The 16,554-nt window shown below is 37.7% G+C and overlaps 1 protein-coding gene across 5 annotated transcripts in view; it reads left to right on the forward strand.

The window, feature by feature from the left end:
• Positions 1-16,554, forward strand: part of snu (ABC-type transporter snustorr) — a 152,262-nt gene that overhangs the window by 90,410 nt on the left and 45,298 nt on the right. For all 5 annotated transcript variants that reach the window (XM_028323186.1, XM_028323185.1, XM_028323187.1 and 2 more), the window contains 2 exons: positions 4,309-4,402; positions 16,429-16,547. In XM_028323186.1, coding sequence (XP_028178987.1) covers positions 4,309-4,402; positions 16,429-16,547 — 213 coding nt within the window. The remainder of the gene's footprint in view (positions 1-4,308; positions 4,403-16,428; positions 16,548-16,554) is intronic.

The raw sequence follows: 16,554 nt of genomic DNA on the forward strand, positions 1-16,554 counted from the left end.
AAGCAAGTACTTGGTGTATGCTTACTTGGCTCGGCCATGACCTTACCACAAGATTACATATTCAAACGACTGCTAAACTCCACTGTTTTTGACGCCAAGGTAGAGGGCACATCGCACTAAGGGCACATCGCACAGGTAAGCTCAAGGCCTCACATAAGAATATGGTAGATGGTACATATGACAAAGGGATTACCCTTGTTAAGTTTTAAAGGGATTGTGAAATAAAATCACGATTCTGTATTTTTTGTAAAAAATTCTAACGTCTTGAGAATTCTCAACTTACTACTTTTCCGCCATCTCCTAGAGAATTTATCGTGTGACTTATAAAGAAATGTTGTCGAATAGGAATCACTTCGTAAAATCAATATTTTCACCTCTACAATATTAGTACAGCGATAACCGTAACGACTTCGAGTGCAAGTGTGGTTTTGTTCCCCAGTTGACGAAACACATGATGTCGTTCCATGCGTGCCCAAAATTAAATAACTGCACGTTGGAAGATTTAATGAAGGCTACTGACAACGCCACTCTAGTGGCGAAGTTTTGGGCTGACGCTGTGTAGGTTTGTTGTCGACACGACAAGTAGAAGAAGTGTAGCGATGACTTAGCTAAGATTTTGAATAATACAATTAAATGACAATAACATGATCTGAAAACTGCATTAAAACGGAAAATCCCATCGTAAGTGATATGTCATGTAATACACAGTCAGAAACACAGATGATCTTTAAATGTGGTTTCCGGCTGCAGTAATTAGAGTCTAAACTGCGAATGTGTGAAGTCACCGAGTCACATAAAACTGTATATTATTACGAATACCTATTAGTGATTTTTAACTGTTACTGTCTTAACTAAGAGTAGAATAGAAGCACCATCACTCTTCCTGTGGATGTCGTTAGGAGCGACTTAGGGAGATATATGCTAAAATCAGGCCTCTTCAGCCCATCTGGCCAGCATGGGGAGTGTGTGCCATATTCTCTATTTGCCTCTAGAAAATTAGAACGGCTCGTTCTCTTGCAATAGGTAGAGACTAAATTACCTTATAATGACGATGATGGTACTGTCCTAATTTGTAATATCTATTACATTTTTTTTACTTCCGCTTCCGTCATAAAATAGATTTATCCTTTCTAAATTTGACGTCATAAAACCGTAAAAACAACATAATTAAAATTAAAGACATATCTTTGATATAGGTTGTGCATAATCTTGCTGACATCTGGGAAAGTCCCTACTGTGGACGGATCCGACCCTTTAAACGAGTTTGATGACGCTAAAGTAAACCAGTATCGCTTGCTGGGGAAAACCCCAAGTTTTAACGTAAACAGATGGGAGCAATGTTCCGTCACGAAAGTCCTGTTATAGCCTGGTTTAAGACAATAATAGTTTGGTTTAACCCCCCTATTAATAAAAAGTTACACCTAGAATGAACCTTGGATTAAAATGACATTTCCATACTAAATGACAATTTAAGCCAGGGTTCAACTAGGGTGTAACTTTTATTAATAAGGCCGTATGTGATTTTGTTAGGTGCTATTTTGCGACATAAATCGGACGTCTGATGTGCCTTCGACTATTCTCGTATTATGTAAATGATAAAGGGTATCCATTCCATCAAATAAAAGATGAAAATTATGTATTTTTCGTCACAGTTTCGTTTAAGTTCTCATAGCAGGTCTACTTAACGGCCACCTGACTTCATGGACTACAACGGCAAACTTGCACATTCAATCTCGCTTGGAGCAAATATATTTTTCGCTATTTTAGTATAGTTTATATTTAGTCGCAACAGCACAAGCTCTACTTATTCAGGGGTTAAGTAAACGGTGTGATACTTGGTTATAATTTCTTAGAAAGTGATTCATCTACTTGTGGGTTAAATTATACTTATGACGCATACCAATCAATTCACACTCATATTAAAATTAACAGAAGCAGGAAAACCATCAATAAACAATGCACAGCTGATCGCAGAAATCTGTACGTTGCGAATTCCTTAGCCTATCGTCTTATTTTTAATTCAGCAAAAGCAAAAGCATAGGCATGCATAATTCCGCTGGCGCATCGTTTTGACATATCGCCCATGGTCGCGTGACGAAACCACTCGAGTGGAGGAACCGACTGAATACAGCCGTCTCTTTCTGACCTTGGCCAGTGCGGCGAGACAGCACGACTAGACTCATTACGTCTGATATTTCATCATTAATTAGCAATCGATTCGACGATTCGATTCGGACCGATTATAAATTGTTCTATGAATACCGGTTAAGTAGGTTGGTTGCGATTGAGTTGTAAATAATAAAAATTGAATATTTGAAACAGGTGTATAATATCACCCTCGTGAAATTTAGTGTCACAGATCAGCATAAATTATAGCCTATATGTTAATCTAGGTTACAAACAATAATACTGTAAGGTTTCAACAAAATCCGTTCAGTAGTTTTTACGTGAAAGAGTAACAAACATCCAGACATCCAAACTTTCGCATTTATAATAGGTATTAATAAAGTAGGATAGGATTATGTACACAAAAGTTATGTACTATGTTACACAAACATTACAAACTAAAGCACTTCAGATTATATTTTTTTGTTGCAAAGTCGCACTTATTCGAGCTACTTAAGATGCACAGTGCTAAAGCTTGATGTGCCATCAGCAGACTAGTAAGTAGTAAATATTTTTTGAACTAGGTATATATCTAACTAACTTGTTTTGATAGGCGCCAATTTAAAATGCTTGTGATTTATTTTTTACATTAAATAGACAATACAGTAAGTAATTTAAAATCTTCAAGTCAAAGCAAAATTAGGGTGAAAATAAAAAGAATATTAAGTTATTCGGTACAGATTATTAAGAAAACTCGTATTTTTTTCTTAATAATCTGTACCGAATAACTAATAGCCAAAAAGTTAACTACACAATCTTATTCAAATGAATTGGAACAAAGATTTATTGCGAACTTTTTGGCTAATTTGGGTGTCACGAACAATTTGGCTCTGACTGTACCTACTCATATTTCAAAATGCGTGTATAGATGACCCACGCTGAACTGTCCCACCAAACTCAATGACAGAGGGGCGCTACCATCGTTCAACTATATGGTTTCCAACATGGCAAAAATCGGAACCAGTGATCCGGTATTGACGGTGGCGCCCCACTGTCACTGTCATGGATAGGACAGTTCAGTATTTTGGAACTATAGCCGGCCTTAGTGCTGTTAGCGATCTTCTCCAGGCAACCTGCGAAGAGAATCAATTATTAGATAAACTGTTACGTTTACATCCTATCGATCAGAGACCCATTCGTATGTAACCACTAATGACAAGTACAGAGGCATATCTAGCTTAACACTGATGCCGTATGTAGTGCCAATAAGGTTGGTTTTCCAACAAAAATCAATAGTCTGACATGCCGTATGGCCGTATGGTAACTAGAGGAAGCGCTACGCGGAAGAATGTGTTACATTATGGTCATCCGGGTGACACTGGTTATTGAACAGTGATGGATCTTGAGTCGAAGCAGTTAGGTTCAAAATATGACTAAATATATGTCGGCTATATGATGAAACACTATACTGAGGCTATGCTTCTCTCTTCAGACGCTTTATAAAATAGTTATAGGTAACTAGCTTTCCGCCCGCGGCTTCGCCCGCTTGAAATCGTTTTGTCTGTCACAGAAAAACATTATCGCGCGCGTCCCTCTTTCAATAACCGGGATAAAAACTATCCTATGTCATTTCCCGAAACTCAAACTATCTCTATACCAAATTTCACCAAAATCGGTTCAGTGGTTTAAGCGTGAAAGCGAGACAGACAGACAGAGTTACTTTCGCATTTATAATATTAGTATAGATATTACTAGGTAGCTGATCCTGTCTGAGCTAATTAATCTAGAGGGACACCCTTATCACCTAGGGTGTAACATTGCCTACGACCTACCAAACACATAAAACTTAAAAAAATCAGTCAAGATGTTTCGGAAGAGTTCAGTAACAAACACGTGACACGAGATATTTTTAGCAGGTAGATGTTAGACCGGCTTGCTAATTTATTAGATTGATACACATGGGTAATATGAACGGTCTTTTTGGTTATACTCGTAATAGGCTATGTGTATAACATCACGCCACGACCAATAGGAGCTGAGTATCAATGAAAAATGTTGGAAAAACGGGAAAAAAATTCGGATTCGGTACATTTTCGCGCGAGATTTTGGGTCGCGGGCACAGCTAGTACTGTGTACTGTTCGCTGGATGTGTATGTGTTGACTGATAACATTATTTTTAATGTATTTTCTTTTTTGTTACAGAGAGACCTCGCCTCCGTCGCCGATGGGCGACGAGAAGGAGTCCAAAATGAGCCAGATCCAGTTCTCGACACCCTTCGAAAAACAAGACAGTACGGTAAGGACGTCCTTTGTGTTTGGTTTAAGATAAACGCCTCTATGATTTAGTGGTAAGACCACCTATTTCAGAACCAGAGGTCCCGGATCGACTCCCAGTGGGGCCAAAAGTTTATGTTTCATTTGTTTGGTGGTAAGTCCGCCTGGCTAGCTACCACCATCTTACCTAATCGCAAGGATAGGATAGGATTCCGGGTGAAGCTCGCATTCCATCAGTTGAGATTCTGGCCAAGATATTCCTCGTTGTGCATTAAAAAAAAAGTTTACAGTACAATGGGAGTAACTTTTGAGTTTCTCGATTAAAACCGTCTCTAAATCAACTAAGATTATTATTATTGAAATATTATCATTAAATTGTGCCACGACTTACAACTTTACCCTAGTATTATATCTGTGACTCAATGAATTGTGCTGTCTTAAGGTGGCTTAGGAATGGTGATGACGTAGTGTCACCTACCACTAACTCTTATCTACGCTAGCCACCTTCATTTGATAAGCTGATATGTCTGTGCTCTTTGATTGTGGCTCGAAAAATAAGAATAAGAATAAGAATAAGAATAAGAATACTTTATTCAGCATAGAAAAATAAAATAAAAATACAGTACATATAACATTAAACTACAAGCTATGCTGAAGAGGCGTCCGCTCAGCTATATTCGCGACATAACAAGCGCCATGTCGAGAAGCTGGTTTTCAGCGGGAACCGACACGATGAAGATTGCGGATTGCGCACCCTCTTGACCGGGACCATATTGAGGCTACCAGTCAAGAAGGCGCGCAACAGGGGGCGTTATGGACGGTGATCACAAAAAAGAGAGAGAGAAAAAAAAAAGAAAACAATATTAACACAAAACTAAACAGAATCAAAAACTAAATTAACTAAAAACTAATGTATTAAGAAATGCCACACCCGAGACACTAAAAAAAATGGTTAATTATCTCCATCTTGCTCGTGATGACGTAGAGTCACCCATGGCTATCACCAACTCAGGTCTCTACGTAAGGCGACACCTTACATCCACTGACGCATGCGCAGCGCTAATGTGCGATTGTTCTTGGCGCCTCTGACGTCACAATAGTTAGCGTACTTATGAGGAACTGAATATATGAATAAACATGATAGTGGGTATAGGTCGTAGGAATAAGTCTCGATTTTAACAGTAACTGATGCCTATTTTCAACCGACTTCAAAAAAGGAGGAGGTTCTCAATTCGACTCGTATGTTTTTTTTTCTATGTTTGTTACGCGATAACTCCGCCAATTATGAACTGATTTGAACAAATCTTTTTTCGGCGTATAGGTAATACCTCAAGGGTGGTCCCATCCGCCGATTATAAATCAATTTGAACGATTATTTTTTTGTTGAATAGGTATTATCAAAAGGGTGGTTTCATGCGAATTTGAAGAAAATATTTCACCCCTAAAGGTGGAAAATTGGGGATGAACTTTTTTATACGCAATATTTTTAATTTTTAATTTTTTTTTGTGTTCACGCATTTGAAGTCGGTTTTATTTTTTTAAAAAGGTAATTATTTATTAATGGTAGGTAGCTGCTTCAAAATTGAATGCAATAATAAGATGGTTGTGATGTTTTAAATGACTATAAAGTTATCAGAACGCAGAATAGGACGTTCATCCACATGATGGACCGACCTCACAAATGTAGTAGGAAGGCGCTGGATGCAGGCCGCTGCCAACCGGCCCATCTGGAAATCATTGGGAAATGCCTAAGATCAGCAGTAGACATCCTGTGGCTGAAATGATAATGATGATGATATACGTAGATGGCGACCAAGGGCTGGAGGACGTAGCGTGGGCAGGCCTCCTACTAGGTGGACCGACGATCTGGTAAAAAAGGTCGCGGGAAGAGCCTGGATGCGGGCAGCGCAGGACCGTCATTATGGAAAACCTTGGGGGAGGCCTTTGTCCAGCAGTGGACGTCATTGACGACAGTGGCTGAAACGAACGATACGTAGATGATTGATTACCTCTATCAGAAAGCATATTTTGACTGAAAAATACTACGGAATAACAATATAATTACCTTTTTTAAAAAAATAAAACCGACTTCAAATGCGTGAACACAAAAAAACTAAAAATTAAAAATATTGCGTATAAAAAAGTTCATCCCCAATTTTCCACCCTTAGGGGTAGAAATATTTTCTTCAAATTCGCATGAAACCACCCTTTNGGGTCGTCTAGGACACATGGGTAATATGAACGGTCTTCTTGGTTATAATAGGCTATGTGTATAACATCACGCCACGACCAATAGGAGCTGAGTATCAATGAAAAATGTTGGGAAAACGGGAAAAAAATTCGGATTCGGAACATTTTCGCGTGAAATTTTGGGTCACGGGCACAGCTAGTACTGTGTACTGTTCGCTGGATGTGTATGTGTTGACTGGTTAGATTATTTTTAATGTATTTTCTTTTTTGTTACAGAGAGACCTCGCCTCCGTCGCCGATGGGCGACGAGAAGGAGTCCAAAATGAGCCAGATCCAGTTCTCGACACCCTTCGAAAAACAAGACAGTACGGTAAGGACACTCTTTGTTTTTAGCTTAAGATAATCGTATCTATGATTTAGTGGTAAGACCACCTACTTCAGACTTCAGACCCTAGTTCGATTGCCAGTGGGGCCAAAAGTTTGTTTCATTTGTTTGGTGGTAAGTCCGCCTGGCTAGCTACCACCATCTTACCTAATCGCAATATTGTTGTATTCTGGAGCTGGAGGTATGATAGCCAGTTCCTCTGTTGTTAGGATTCCGGGTGAAGCTCGCTTCCACCCTCGGTCTGATCATCGTATTCCATCAGTTGAGATTCTGGCCAAGGTATTCCTCGTTGTGCATTAAAAAAAGTTTACTGTACACGAGATATTTTTAGTAGGTTGATGTTAGACCGGCTTGCTAATTTATTAGATTGATAGACATGGGTAAACTGAACGGTCTTCGTGGCTATAAGCTATAAGCTAACATCACGCCACGACGAACAATGGGAGTAACTTTCCAGTTTCTCCATTAAAACCATCTCTACCTCAACTAAGATTAATTATTGAAATATAATCATTAAATTGTGCCACGACTTACAACTTTATCCTAGTATTATATCTGTGACTCTATCAATTGTGCTGTCTAAAGGTGGCTTAAGAATGGTGATGACGTAGTGTCACCTACCACTAATTCTTCTCTACGCTAGCCATCTTAATTTGATAAGATGATATGTCTCTTATGTGCTCTTTGATTGTGGCTCGAATAACTTTAAAAAAAACCAACTTCAAATGCGTGAACACAAATAATACCTATTCAACAAAAAAATAATCGTTCAAATTGGTTCATAATCGGCGGAGATATTGCGTATAAAAAAGTTCATCCCCAATTTTCCACCCTTGGGGGTAGTTTTTTTTTATTATATTTAAATGGGACCACCCTTGAGGTATTACCTATACGCCGAAAAAAGATTTGTTCAAATCGGTTCATAATTGGCGGAGTTATCGCGTAACAAACTTAGAAAAAAAACACATACGGGTCGAATTGAGAACCTCCTCCTTTTTTTGAAGTCGGTTGAAAATGGTTAATTATCTCCATCTTGCTTGTGATGACGTAGTCTCACCTATGGCTATCACCAACTCAGGTCTGTACGTAAGGTGACACCTTACATCCACTGACGCATGCGCAGCGCTAATGTGCGATTGTTCTTGGCGCCTCTGACGTCACAATACTTAGCGTACTTATGAGGAACTGAATATATGAATAAACATGATAGTGGGTATAGGTCGTAGGAATAAGTCTCGAGTTTAACAGCAGTAACTGATGCCTATTTTTTTTATTTTAGCTGTTTAAAAATTGAATGCAATAATAAGTTTGAGTGAAAGAAGTTTTCAATTACTATAGTATGAAGAAATGATTAAGACGCAGCGTAGGCCTACCTTATGGGTAGGTGGACACACGACCTCATAATGGTAGCAGGAAGGCGCTGGATGCAGGCCGCTACCAACCGGTTAATCGGGAAATCATCGGGGGAGGGCTATGATCATCCTGTGGCTGAAATGATAATGATGATGATATACGTAGATGATTGATTATCTCTATGGCCCAGAACAGACAGTGAAACGCAACTGCAACGAAACTGCAACTGCTAGTTACTTTTGAGTTTCATCTAAGTTTCTGCCATAGCGTCTGTTGAGAGACCACACATGACGCGACCAGTTTGAAACTTTCAGTTTCATTCATCAGAATCATCAGAAAGTTGCAGTTTCGTTGCAGTTGCGTTTCACCGTCTGTTCTGAGCTTAACAGAAAGCATATTTTGACTGAAAAAGGTAATGGAAAAACTAGGCACTTACACAAGTTTCAGAAAAGTTTTTTTATATCCTAACTACTACTCCTGAAAACTAACAAACTTTTCAGGAGTAGTAGTTAGGAGGTATTTCGTGCTGTGAATCAGACTCCTCTAAAATGTTATCAATATTCTATTATGTAAGTAACGATAAGTCCATTATACTCGTACGTGGCGAAACCCACGTATCCGTTTGATTAGTATTTAATTACAAGTCCCATTAAGGGAGGTCAGTAGATTACTAAAACAGTTGGGAAATTCATACGGAAGTGGAAGAATCTATTTTTTATCTTGTTAATGAAGAAAATTATCAATGGACACAAGCAGCGTCACTGCTTTACACGTTACGCCCGTGTAAAGCAGTGACGGTACTCAAGGCGGTCAGTATTCTTTGTATGAAACTCCATACTGCAATGCACACTTTTCCGCACCGTAACGTAAACGCCTCAACTAGCGGTTGACAGCGCGCGAAAGACGATGACAGCTCGCGAAAGGCGATACGGTGTTGATCCCTTTCCGAGTTGATAAGTCTGCTATGACATTAAATCTACGTTCTGAAAATAATATTATACAGGTTGATTAATTGCTGGGTGACCAAACAAAGCATTGATACTACTGCTCAAATGCAACTACTTTTTAGGGTTCCGTAGCCAAAATGCCAAAAACGGAACCCTTATAGTTTCGTCATGTCCGTCTGTCCGTCTGTCCGTCTGTCCGTCTGTCCGTCTGTCCGTCTGTCCGTCTGTCCGTCTGTCCGTCTGTCACAGCCGATTTACTCGGAAACTATAAGTACTACAGTGATGAAATTTGATGGGAATATGTGTTGTATGAACCGCTACAAAATTATGACACTAAANCCACCCTTGAGGTATTAACTATACGCCGAAAAAAGATTTGTTCAAATCGGTTCATAATTGGCGGAGTTATCGCGTAACAAACATAGAAAAAAAAAACATACGGGTCGAATTGAGAACCTCCTCCTTTTTTGAAGTCGGTTGAAAACTAGTCACTTACATAAGTTTCAGATTTTTTTTGTATATCCTGAAAAGTTTGTTAGTTTTCATATAAGTATGAGGTATTTCGTGTTATAAAATGTTATCAATATTCTATTATGTAAGTAACGATAAGTCCATTATACTCGTACGTGGCGAAACCCACGTATCCGTTTGATTAGTATTTAATTACAAGTCCCATTAAGGGAGGTCAGTAGATTACTAAAACAGTTGGGAAATTCATACGGAAGTGGAAGATTCTATTTTTTATCTTGTTAATGAAGAAAATTATCAATGGGCACAAGCAGCGTCACTGCTTTACACGAGCGTAAAGGTATCAATCGACTCGAGGCAGTCAATAGGTATTCTTTGTATGAAACTCCATTCTGCAACACACACTTATCCGCACCGTAACGTTGTGGTAACGTAAACGCCTTGCCTCGCGGTTGACAGCGAGCGAAAGGCGATGACAGCAATGATGACAGCTCGCGAAAAGCGATACGATGTTGATCCCTTTTCGACTTGATAAGTCTGGTATGACCTTAGGGATGTTTCCTGGGTCAAAAAGCAAGAGTTTTAATTAGTCCGTCAGTTAACTTATCAAAAAATACTCAACACGTATTTTTCACTTTTTCAAACTAATGAAAATTTAAAGAGATAAAGCGCGCCAAAGTTCATAAGAAGAGGCCCGTGACGTCAATGCGTGCATAAAAGTGCCGCACGTTGTGAACTTGTGACGTCGTGCGGAACTTCAACGCACCATAACTATGTAATTATTTGTTAGATTGACAAATAAAAATATATGTGCCCAATATTTTATGATATTAAACATGACGGACTAAAAAAAATTTTTTAGGAAACTAGCCTATTGCTGGGCTGCTGGGTGACCAAACAAAAGCATTGATACTACTGTTCAAATGCAACTATAGAAGAACGAAGACTTTTGCCACGGTGGAAACCATGTAGTTGAACGAAGACGGTGGCGCCCTTCTGCCAATGTCGTTGGTGGGACATTTCAGTGTAGTTCATCTTTACTTTTCTTACCTCAGCTTACTTTTGACAATTGACATATTGGTCCTGTAGGAAAATCATTGTATTTTAGAAGTAGAACCAACCCTTTTGGTTTGAGCTCCTAGAAAAAAAATATAATTAAGCTAGTTATTGAAGTGATTGCATTTGCAGAATATTTTCAGACATTTATTTCACTGGCAACTCACTTGTTTATATGGAAGGTTTGTAAGTATAATTTACAACCATGCTGGCAATAAAAAACGTAGTTTTAATTAACACTAGCAAAACCACAATAAACGTGTCCATAGACGATGACCATATACGTCATCATACTCCTATTATGTACCACATTAAACTACGTTATAGTTGCAATATCACGCTTACTACGACTGTATAAGATGCCTCAGTGTTTACGTTCATTTGCTGCCGTTTGTGAATAAACGTCATCATATTTATTGGCTCTACATCCAGTAATAACAGTAATAAAACGAATAGGTCGAGTACGAATAGCCCGAACCTGTATTATGAAGGAAATGTAACTAGTACGAGTATACAGTCAGCGTCAAAAGTTCGTGACACCCAAAGTGACCAAAAAGTTGGCAACACGACCTTTTTCGAATAGGCTAGTTTCCTAAAAAAAAATTTTTGTCCGTCAATATTATCAAAAAATATTCGACACGTATATTTTTATTTGTCAATCAATCAAGCAATTACGAAGTTATGGTGCGTTGAAGTTCCGCGACGTCACAAAGTGCTACACTTCTAAGCACGCCTTGACGTCACGGGCCTCTTCTTTAAAACTTTGGCGCGCTTTGTCTTAAAATTTTAATTAGTTTGAAAATGTGAAAAATACGTGTCGAGTATGTTTTAATACCTAAGTTAACTGATGGACTAATTCAAATTTGCTTTTTTACCCAGGAAACATCCCTATTGTAACAAAGACGTGTTCCGAAATATTGACTACTTTTGGTTTTAGGAACTACACTCGGCGTCAAATAAATCGCACCTCCCGGTCCCGTGACAATCACTTTTATTAGTGGGGTGATTGTGTCAGAAGAAAATCTTTAAAGTAACTGTCGCGGGAGGTGCGATTTATTTGACGCTCACTGTAACGTAAAGGCAAAGCATAGATAGCATAGACTTGTATACCATAAAGTATCTAATAGACATCAGAACCTGCCCATTCCGGACTTTGACCGTTGACGACAGCTCAATTAAAACAGCCAGTAGAATTAATAAACGTTTTTGTACTGTATACGTCAGAATAGTTAAGCAACGACCTCGTAAATATATTTTTTTCTAATGTGACGTCATTTTACATATGACAGACGGTACAAAAAGTGGCGAGTATGTTTTGATTTTTAACGTTATTATTAAGTTAATTCTAAGTTAGCAATCTATATATATAAAAGAAAGTCGTGTTAGTTACTTCGCTTATAACTCAAGAACGGCTGAACCGATTTAGCTGAAAATTGTCAGGGAGGTAGTTTAGAGCCAGGAGAAGGACATAGGATACTTTTTATCCCGTTCGAAATTAAAAAAAAGTCTGCTTATTTATTGCCATTAAGGCGGAACAAAGTTCGCCGGGTCAGCTAGTTAAAGATAAAGATACCTATATTACATACTAGCTTTTGCCCACGGCTTCACCCGCGTGAAATTTAGTTTGTCACAGATCGTCATAAATTATAGCCTATACGTATATTATGTTATTCTAGGTTATAAACAATAATACTATAAAGTTTCATCAAAATCCGTTCAGTAGTTTTTGCGTGAAAGAGTAACAAACATGTTGACATCCAGACATCCGGACATCCATACAAACTTTCGCATTTGTAATATTAAGTAAGAATTAAGATTATCTATGGAAATATTTTTCATTTTGTAATTTTCTTGAAAAGAGTAAAATATATCACTTGCAGTTTACTTACAGTTAACATTTTTCTTTAGAATCATTTTAATATCTATAAGAAGAAGAAAGATGGAAATTAAATAGTTAAAACTTTTTTTAACTTGAGCGTTCTTCTATATTTAACTTATAATATTAAATAATTCATCCTTTAGTTTAGTAGAAGATGAGAAAGCTCAATATGTAATTCTCAATTCAGATACTCAATATAATAAGTTTGAAATCTATTCTAAACAATAAAAAATAACCAATGCAAATACTTCACTGCAAGCTAAACGTTAAGTATCAGTTAGTACCTCTTACATTTCCATACTGGGCCTGCAAACCAGTTGATTGTAGAACATTAGTTAAGGTTCAATAGCACTTGTAACTGCCGAGCACTTGCATTGTTGAAATACATAAGGTTGGCTTCCCTCGAACCGTACTGCAGCAAAAAATGTTAGATAGGTCTACGTCTATGATTAACTTATGAAAATATATAGTTGTATGTAATTGTGGAAAAACGGGACTATTCCCACCTCTCGTTCCCACCACTGCAACTCCTGTGTAGCCAGGATCTACAGCTTGACCGCCAATAAAAACCCAACCAATGAAGGTCAAGTTTGTCCCGGGGGAAAGTTAAACTGTCGTTGGATCCGCAACGAAATTAATCAGAAGAACATAGGAGGAGTTAGAAGTTAAGGTTCGACTTCCCTCCATTGCAAAGCGAATGACAAATGACAAACAAAGGTTTAGTAAGCTTTATGAAAAGATATGCACCACGGACAATGTAACTGTGGAAAAATTAAATAAATATGTAAATTAATACATAATTTACTGCAATGAAAACCTCTGTTAACAGCATTTCATCATCATCATCATATCAGCCACAGGACGTCCACTGCTGAACATAGGCCTCCCCCAATGATTTCAATGTTGATTGGTTGGTAGTAATAAAGCTATAACTTCTATTTTGAGCTATAACTTTTTAATATATTTTTTTCAATGATTTTCTTTTACCTGAATATTTTCTTGCGTCAAATATTACCTCTGTAATAAAGGCGAGTCTCTTCTGCATGGTTTTATCGACTATCGGCATTGCTACTTATTACTACATCGTTAAAATATATGAAATTTCAAATTAGGCGCAATGTGTACGAGGAATGCCTGCGAGTATGATTAATTGAATCGTGCTAGTTACGCAACACTCGTATCGTAAAACTATTAAACATTAATTAATGTGCATTTTCTAGAAAGATCCAATTTGATATCATTTATAACTGATAGACCGCTATTATGTCTGTGTAGAGATTGTTTTATCGAAAAATGTTGTTTTACAATGGCCCTACAAATGACGGTACATCAAATGATACATGGCCTCTTATGTAAGTTGTGATAAATGCGATTTTGAAATATAATCAATAAGAATAACATACCTAATGGTTAAAATTTTCTAGCGTTAAGAGTCGCATCTCAGAAAAAGCAAAAAATCGTGGTCGAGTCCCACCTTAGGCAACTCGATTCTTTCAAGTTACTTAAAATTTCACATACCTAAGAAATAATTATTTATTGTTTTCAATTATTTCTTATTCGAGGCTACTTTTAGGTAAAAAGATAATTCTGTTATAAGTATGTAAGTAAGGATGTACTAAGCAAAAATAACTTGTAAAGCAAAAGATTGAATTATTCAAATCTCCGGGCCACCACACCAATTTTTAATGACTTCAAGTCATAAATATACCAGTTCCAACGAACAAATTACATAATAAAGACCACGCTTTACATATAAATCTTTACTAGGAATCTATTAATGCAAAAGACATAAATTCCCAGTTGGTAGAGACAATTGTATATAAATAACAAGTACAATAGGCACTTATTCCTTTAAAGGAGAGTGTTAAATCAACGTTAAGGCGTAAGAAAGGACATGGCATACCTATGCTTATATCTAGTAATTTTATATGCGTTTAGAAATCTAAAATTAAGTACTTATAGGCATTATTACCTCTTACCAAAATGTACGAGTTTGAAAATGAACGCCTCATACTCGTATTGTAATACGATTATGTAATTTAAGTTTGGTAGATAGGTAAACATAACCTTCAGATCAACTTTGAATATAAAAACAAATAGTGGAATAGCTATTGGATTACTAAGGAGGTTTGAACTCAATATCTAATCGTTTATTGCTTAACCACATTAGCACATTCGCATTAGGCCTTACAATTTAAGCAGTATAATGTGGACCCAGTCACGGTACAGCAACTTTTGGAAAACATCAAAACATGTGCGACTACGGACCGGAAGACGTAGTGTGAACAGGCCCCCACTAGGTTAACCGACGATCTGGTGAAGGTCGCAGGAGGTGCCTGGATACGGGCGGCGTAAGACTGGTCGTTGTGGAAGTTCTTGGGGGAGGCCTTTGTCCAGCAGTGGACGTCATTTGACTGAAACGAACGAACATTTAATAGAAACATTGCAGTTAATTGCAAATTGGCAGCTAATGAAGTAAACAATGCATGCTCGCACGTCTTGCATTTCGTCGATAAGTCCCATGCAGCGGACATTGTATGCTAATTTTAATTTCCTAACGTGATGGACTGATGGTCGATGCTTTCGGACCACCGCGGCTGGGTATTGCACCTAGATGTAAATATTGCTTTAGTCAACTGTACAACAAAGACACAACATAGTGTACCTACTTACGCCATGTTTACGCGCGTTGTTGTATTCACATCTTCCGCTATTTTTTCCACACATTTTCAGATATTTCAGGTAATACCTAGATTGTTTGTATTGAATAGGCTCCGAAACTACTGGAGTAATTTAAAACATACTCTCCATTATAAAAATATATGAACCCTGATGAACATCATCATCATCATCATCATCTCAGCCATAGGACGTCCATTGCTGAACATAGGCCTCCCCCAATGCTTTCCATGTTGCCCGGTTGGTAGCGACCTGCGTCCAGCGCCTTACGTATGAAAACTTCGATAACTATAAATTAGGTATTTATTCCGCCGTTTTATGCCTTATGTTACATATTAATTGACTAAGATACGAAATTCGCCGAACTAGCTATTCAGATCATATTACGTCTAGTCAGGTCTAATCTATGTTTATAAATCTAGGGCACAGATTAGTCACAGAAATCGCTCCGTAATTAATTCAATGAGATTCCGGCACGAGAGGTCTTGTCATGATCATAACTTAATTACTAAGATGGCTGCGGCCGGATCTTTTATTTTCAAGGGCTGGAAAAATGATGATTATTATTTATGATAACTTAAATTCTGGACATACTGAATGTCTTTGTTTCAATGTCCATATGTTTGAAGTCAGTAAATAAGTAGGTTACAAAATATTAAGGTTGAAATCTTTTTGAGTTTTGACGTCACACTCGAATATATTGGTCAAATCATCGGCCCAATAAAGTTGTGTTCAACTGCTTCGAATTTCCCACATTTCATGCACTTTCAATCAGTATTTTCACGACGAAAAATAACACTAAAATATTGACAGAGCTACGAGTATGAACTAAAGAAGTTTCCAAAAAAAAATTACCCTTATCTGTTTCAATCGCATTTATTATTTGTTTCAAAAATTGTCAAGTTATCAATTAAAACAAATTGTAATTGTATCGAGATACTCAAACGTCGAATGTCGAACTTGGCAATCTTTAAATTTAAAAATAATCTTTGGAATCGGAATCTTTAAAAAAGATTAATTTTTACCCGACTGCGCCAGAAAGTGCACATGTTTTTGTGAGTATGTTTTGACAGGTTCATTATTGTTGACAGATATGGCAGAAGCGTCAGCAGGCCGTGTGCGTGCGACACGCCTTCAAGCACTACGGGTCCAACAAGCGGCCCAACCACGTGCTAAGTAACCTCAACATGACAGTCGCTAAGGGCACAATGTGAGTA

The sequence above is a fragment of the Ostrinia furnacalis genome, unplaced genomic scaffold (genome assembly GCF_004193835.3).
Source record: "Ostrinia furnacalis isolate ACB-3 unplaced genomic scaffold, ASM419383v2 OfSCF0620, whole genome shotgun sequence".
In the NCBI taxonomy this organism is placed as follows: domain Eukaryota; kingdom Metazoa; phylum Arthropoda; class Insecta; order Lepidoptera; family Crambidae; genus Ostrinia; species Ostrinia furnacalis.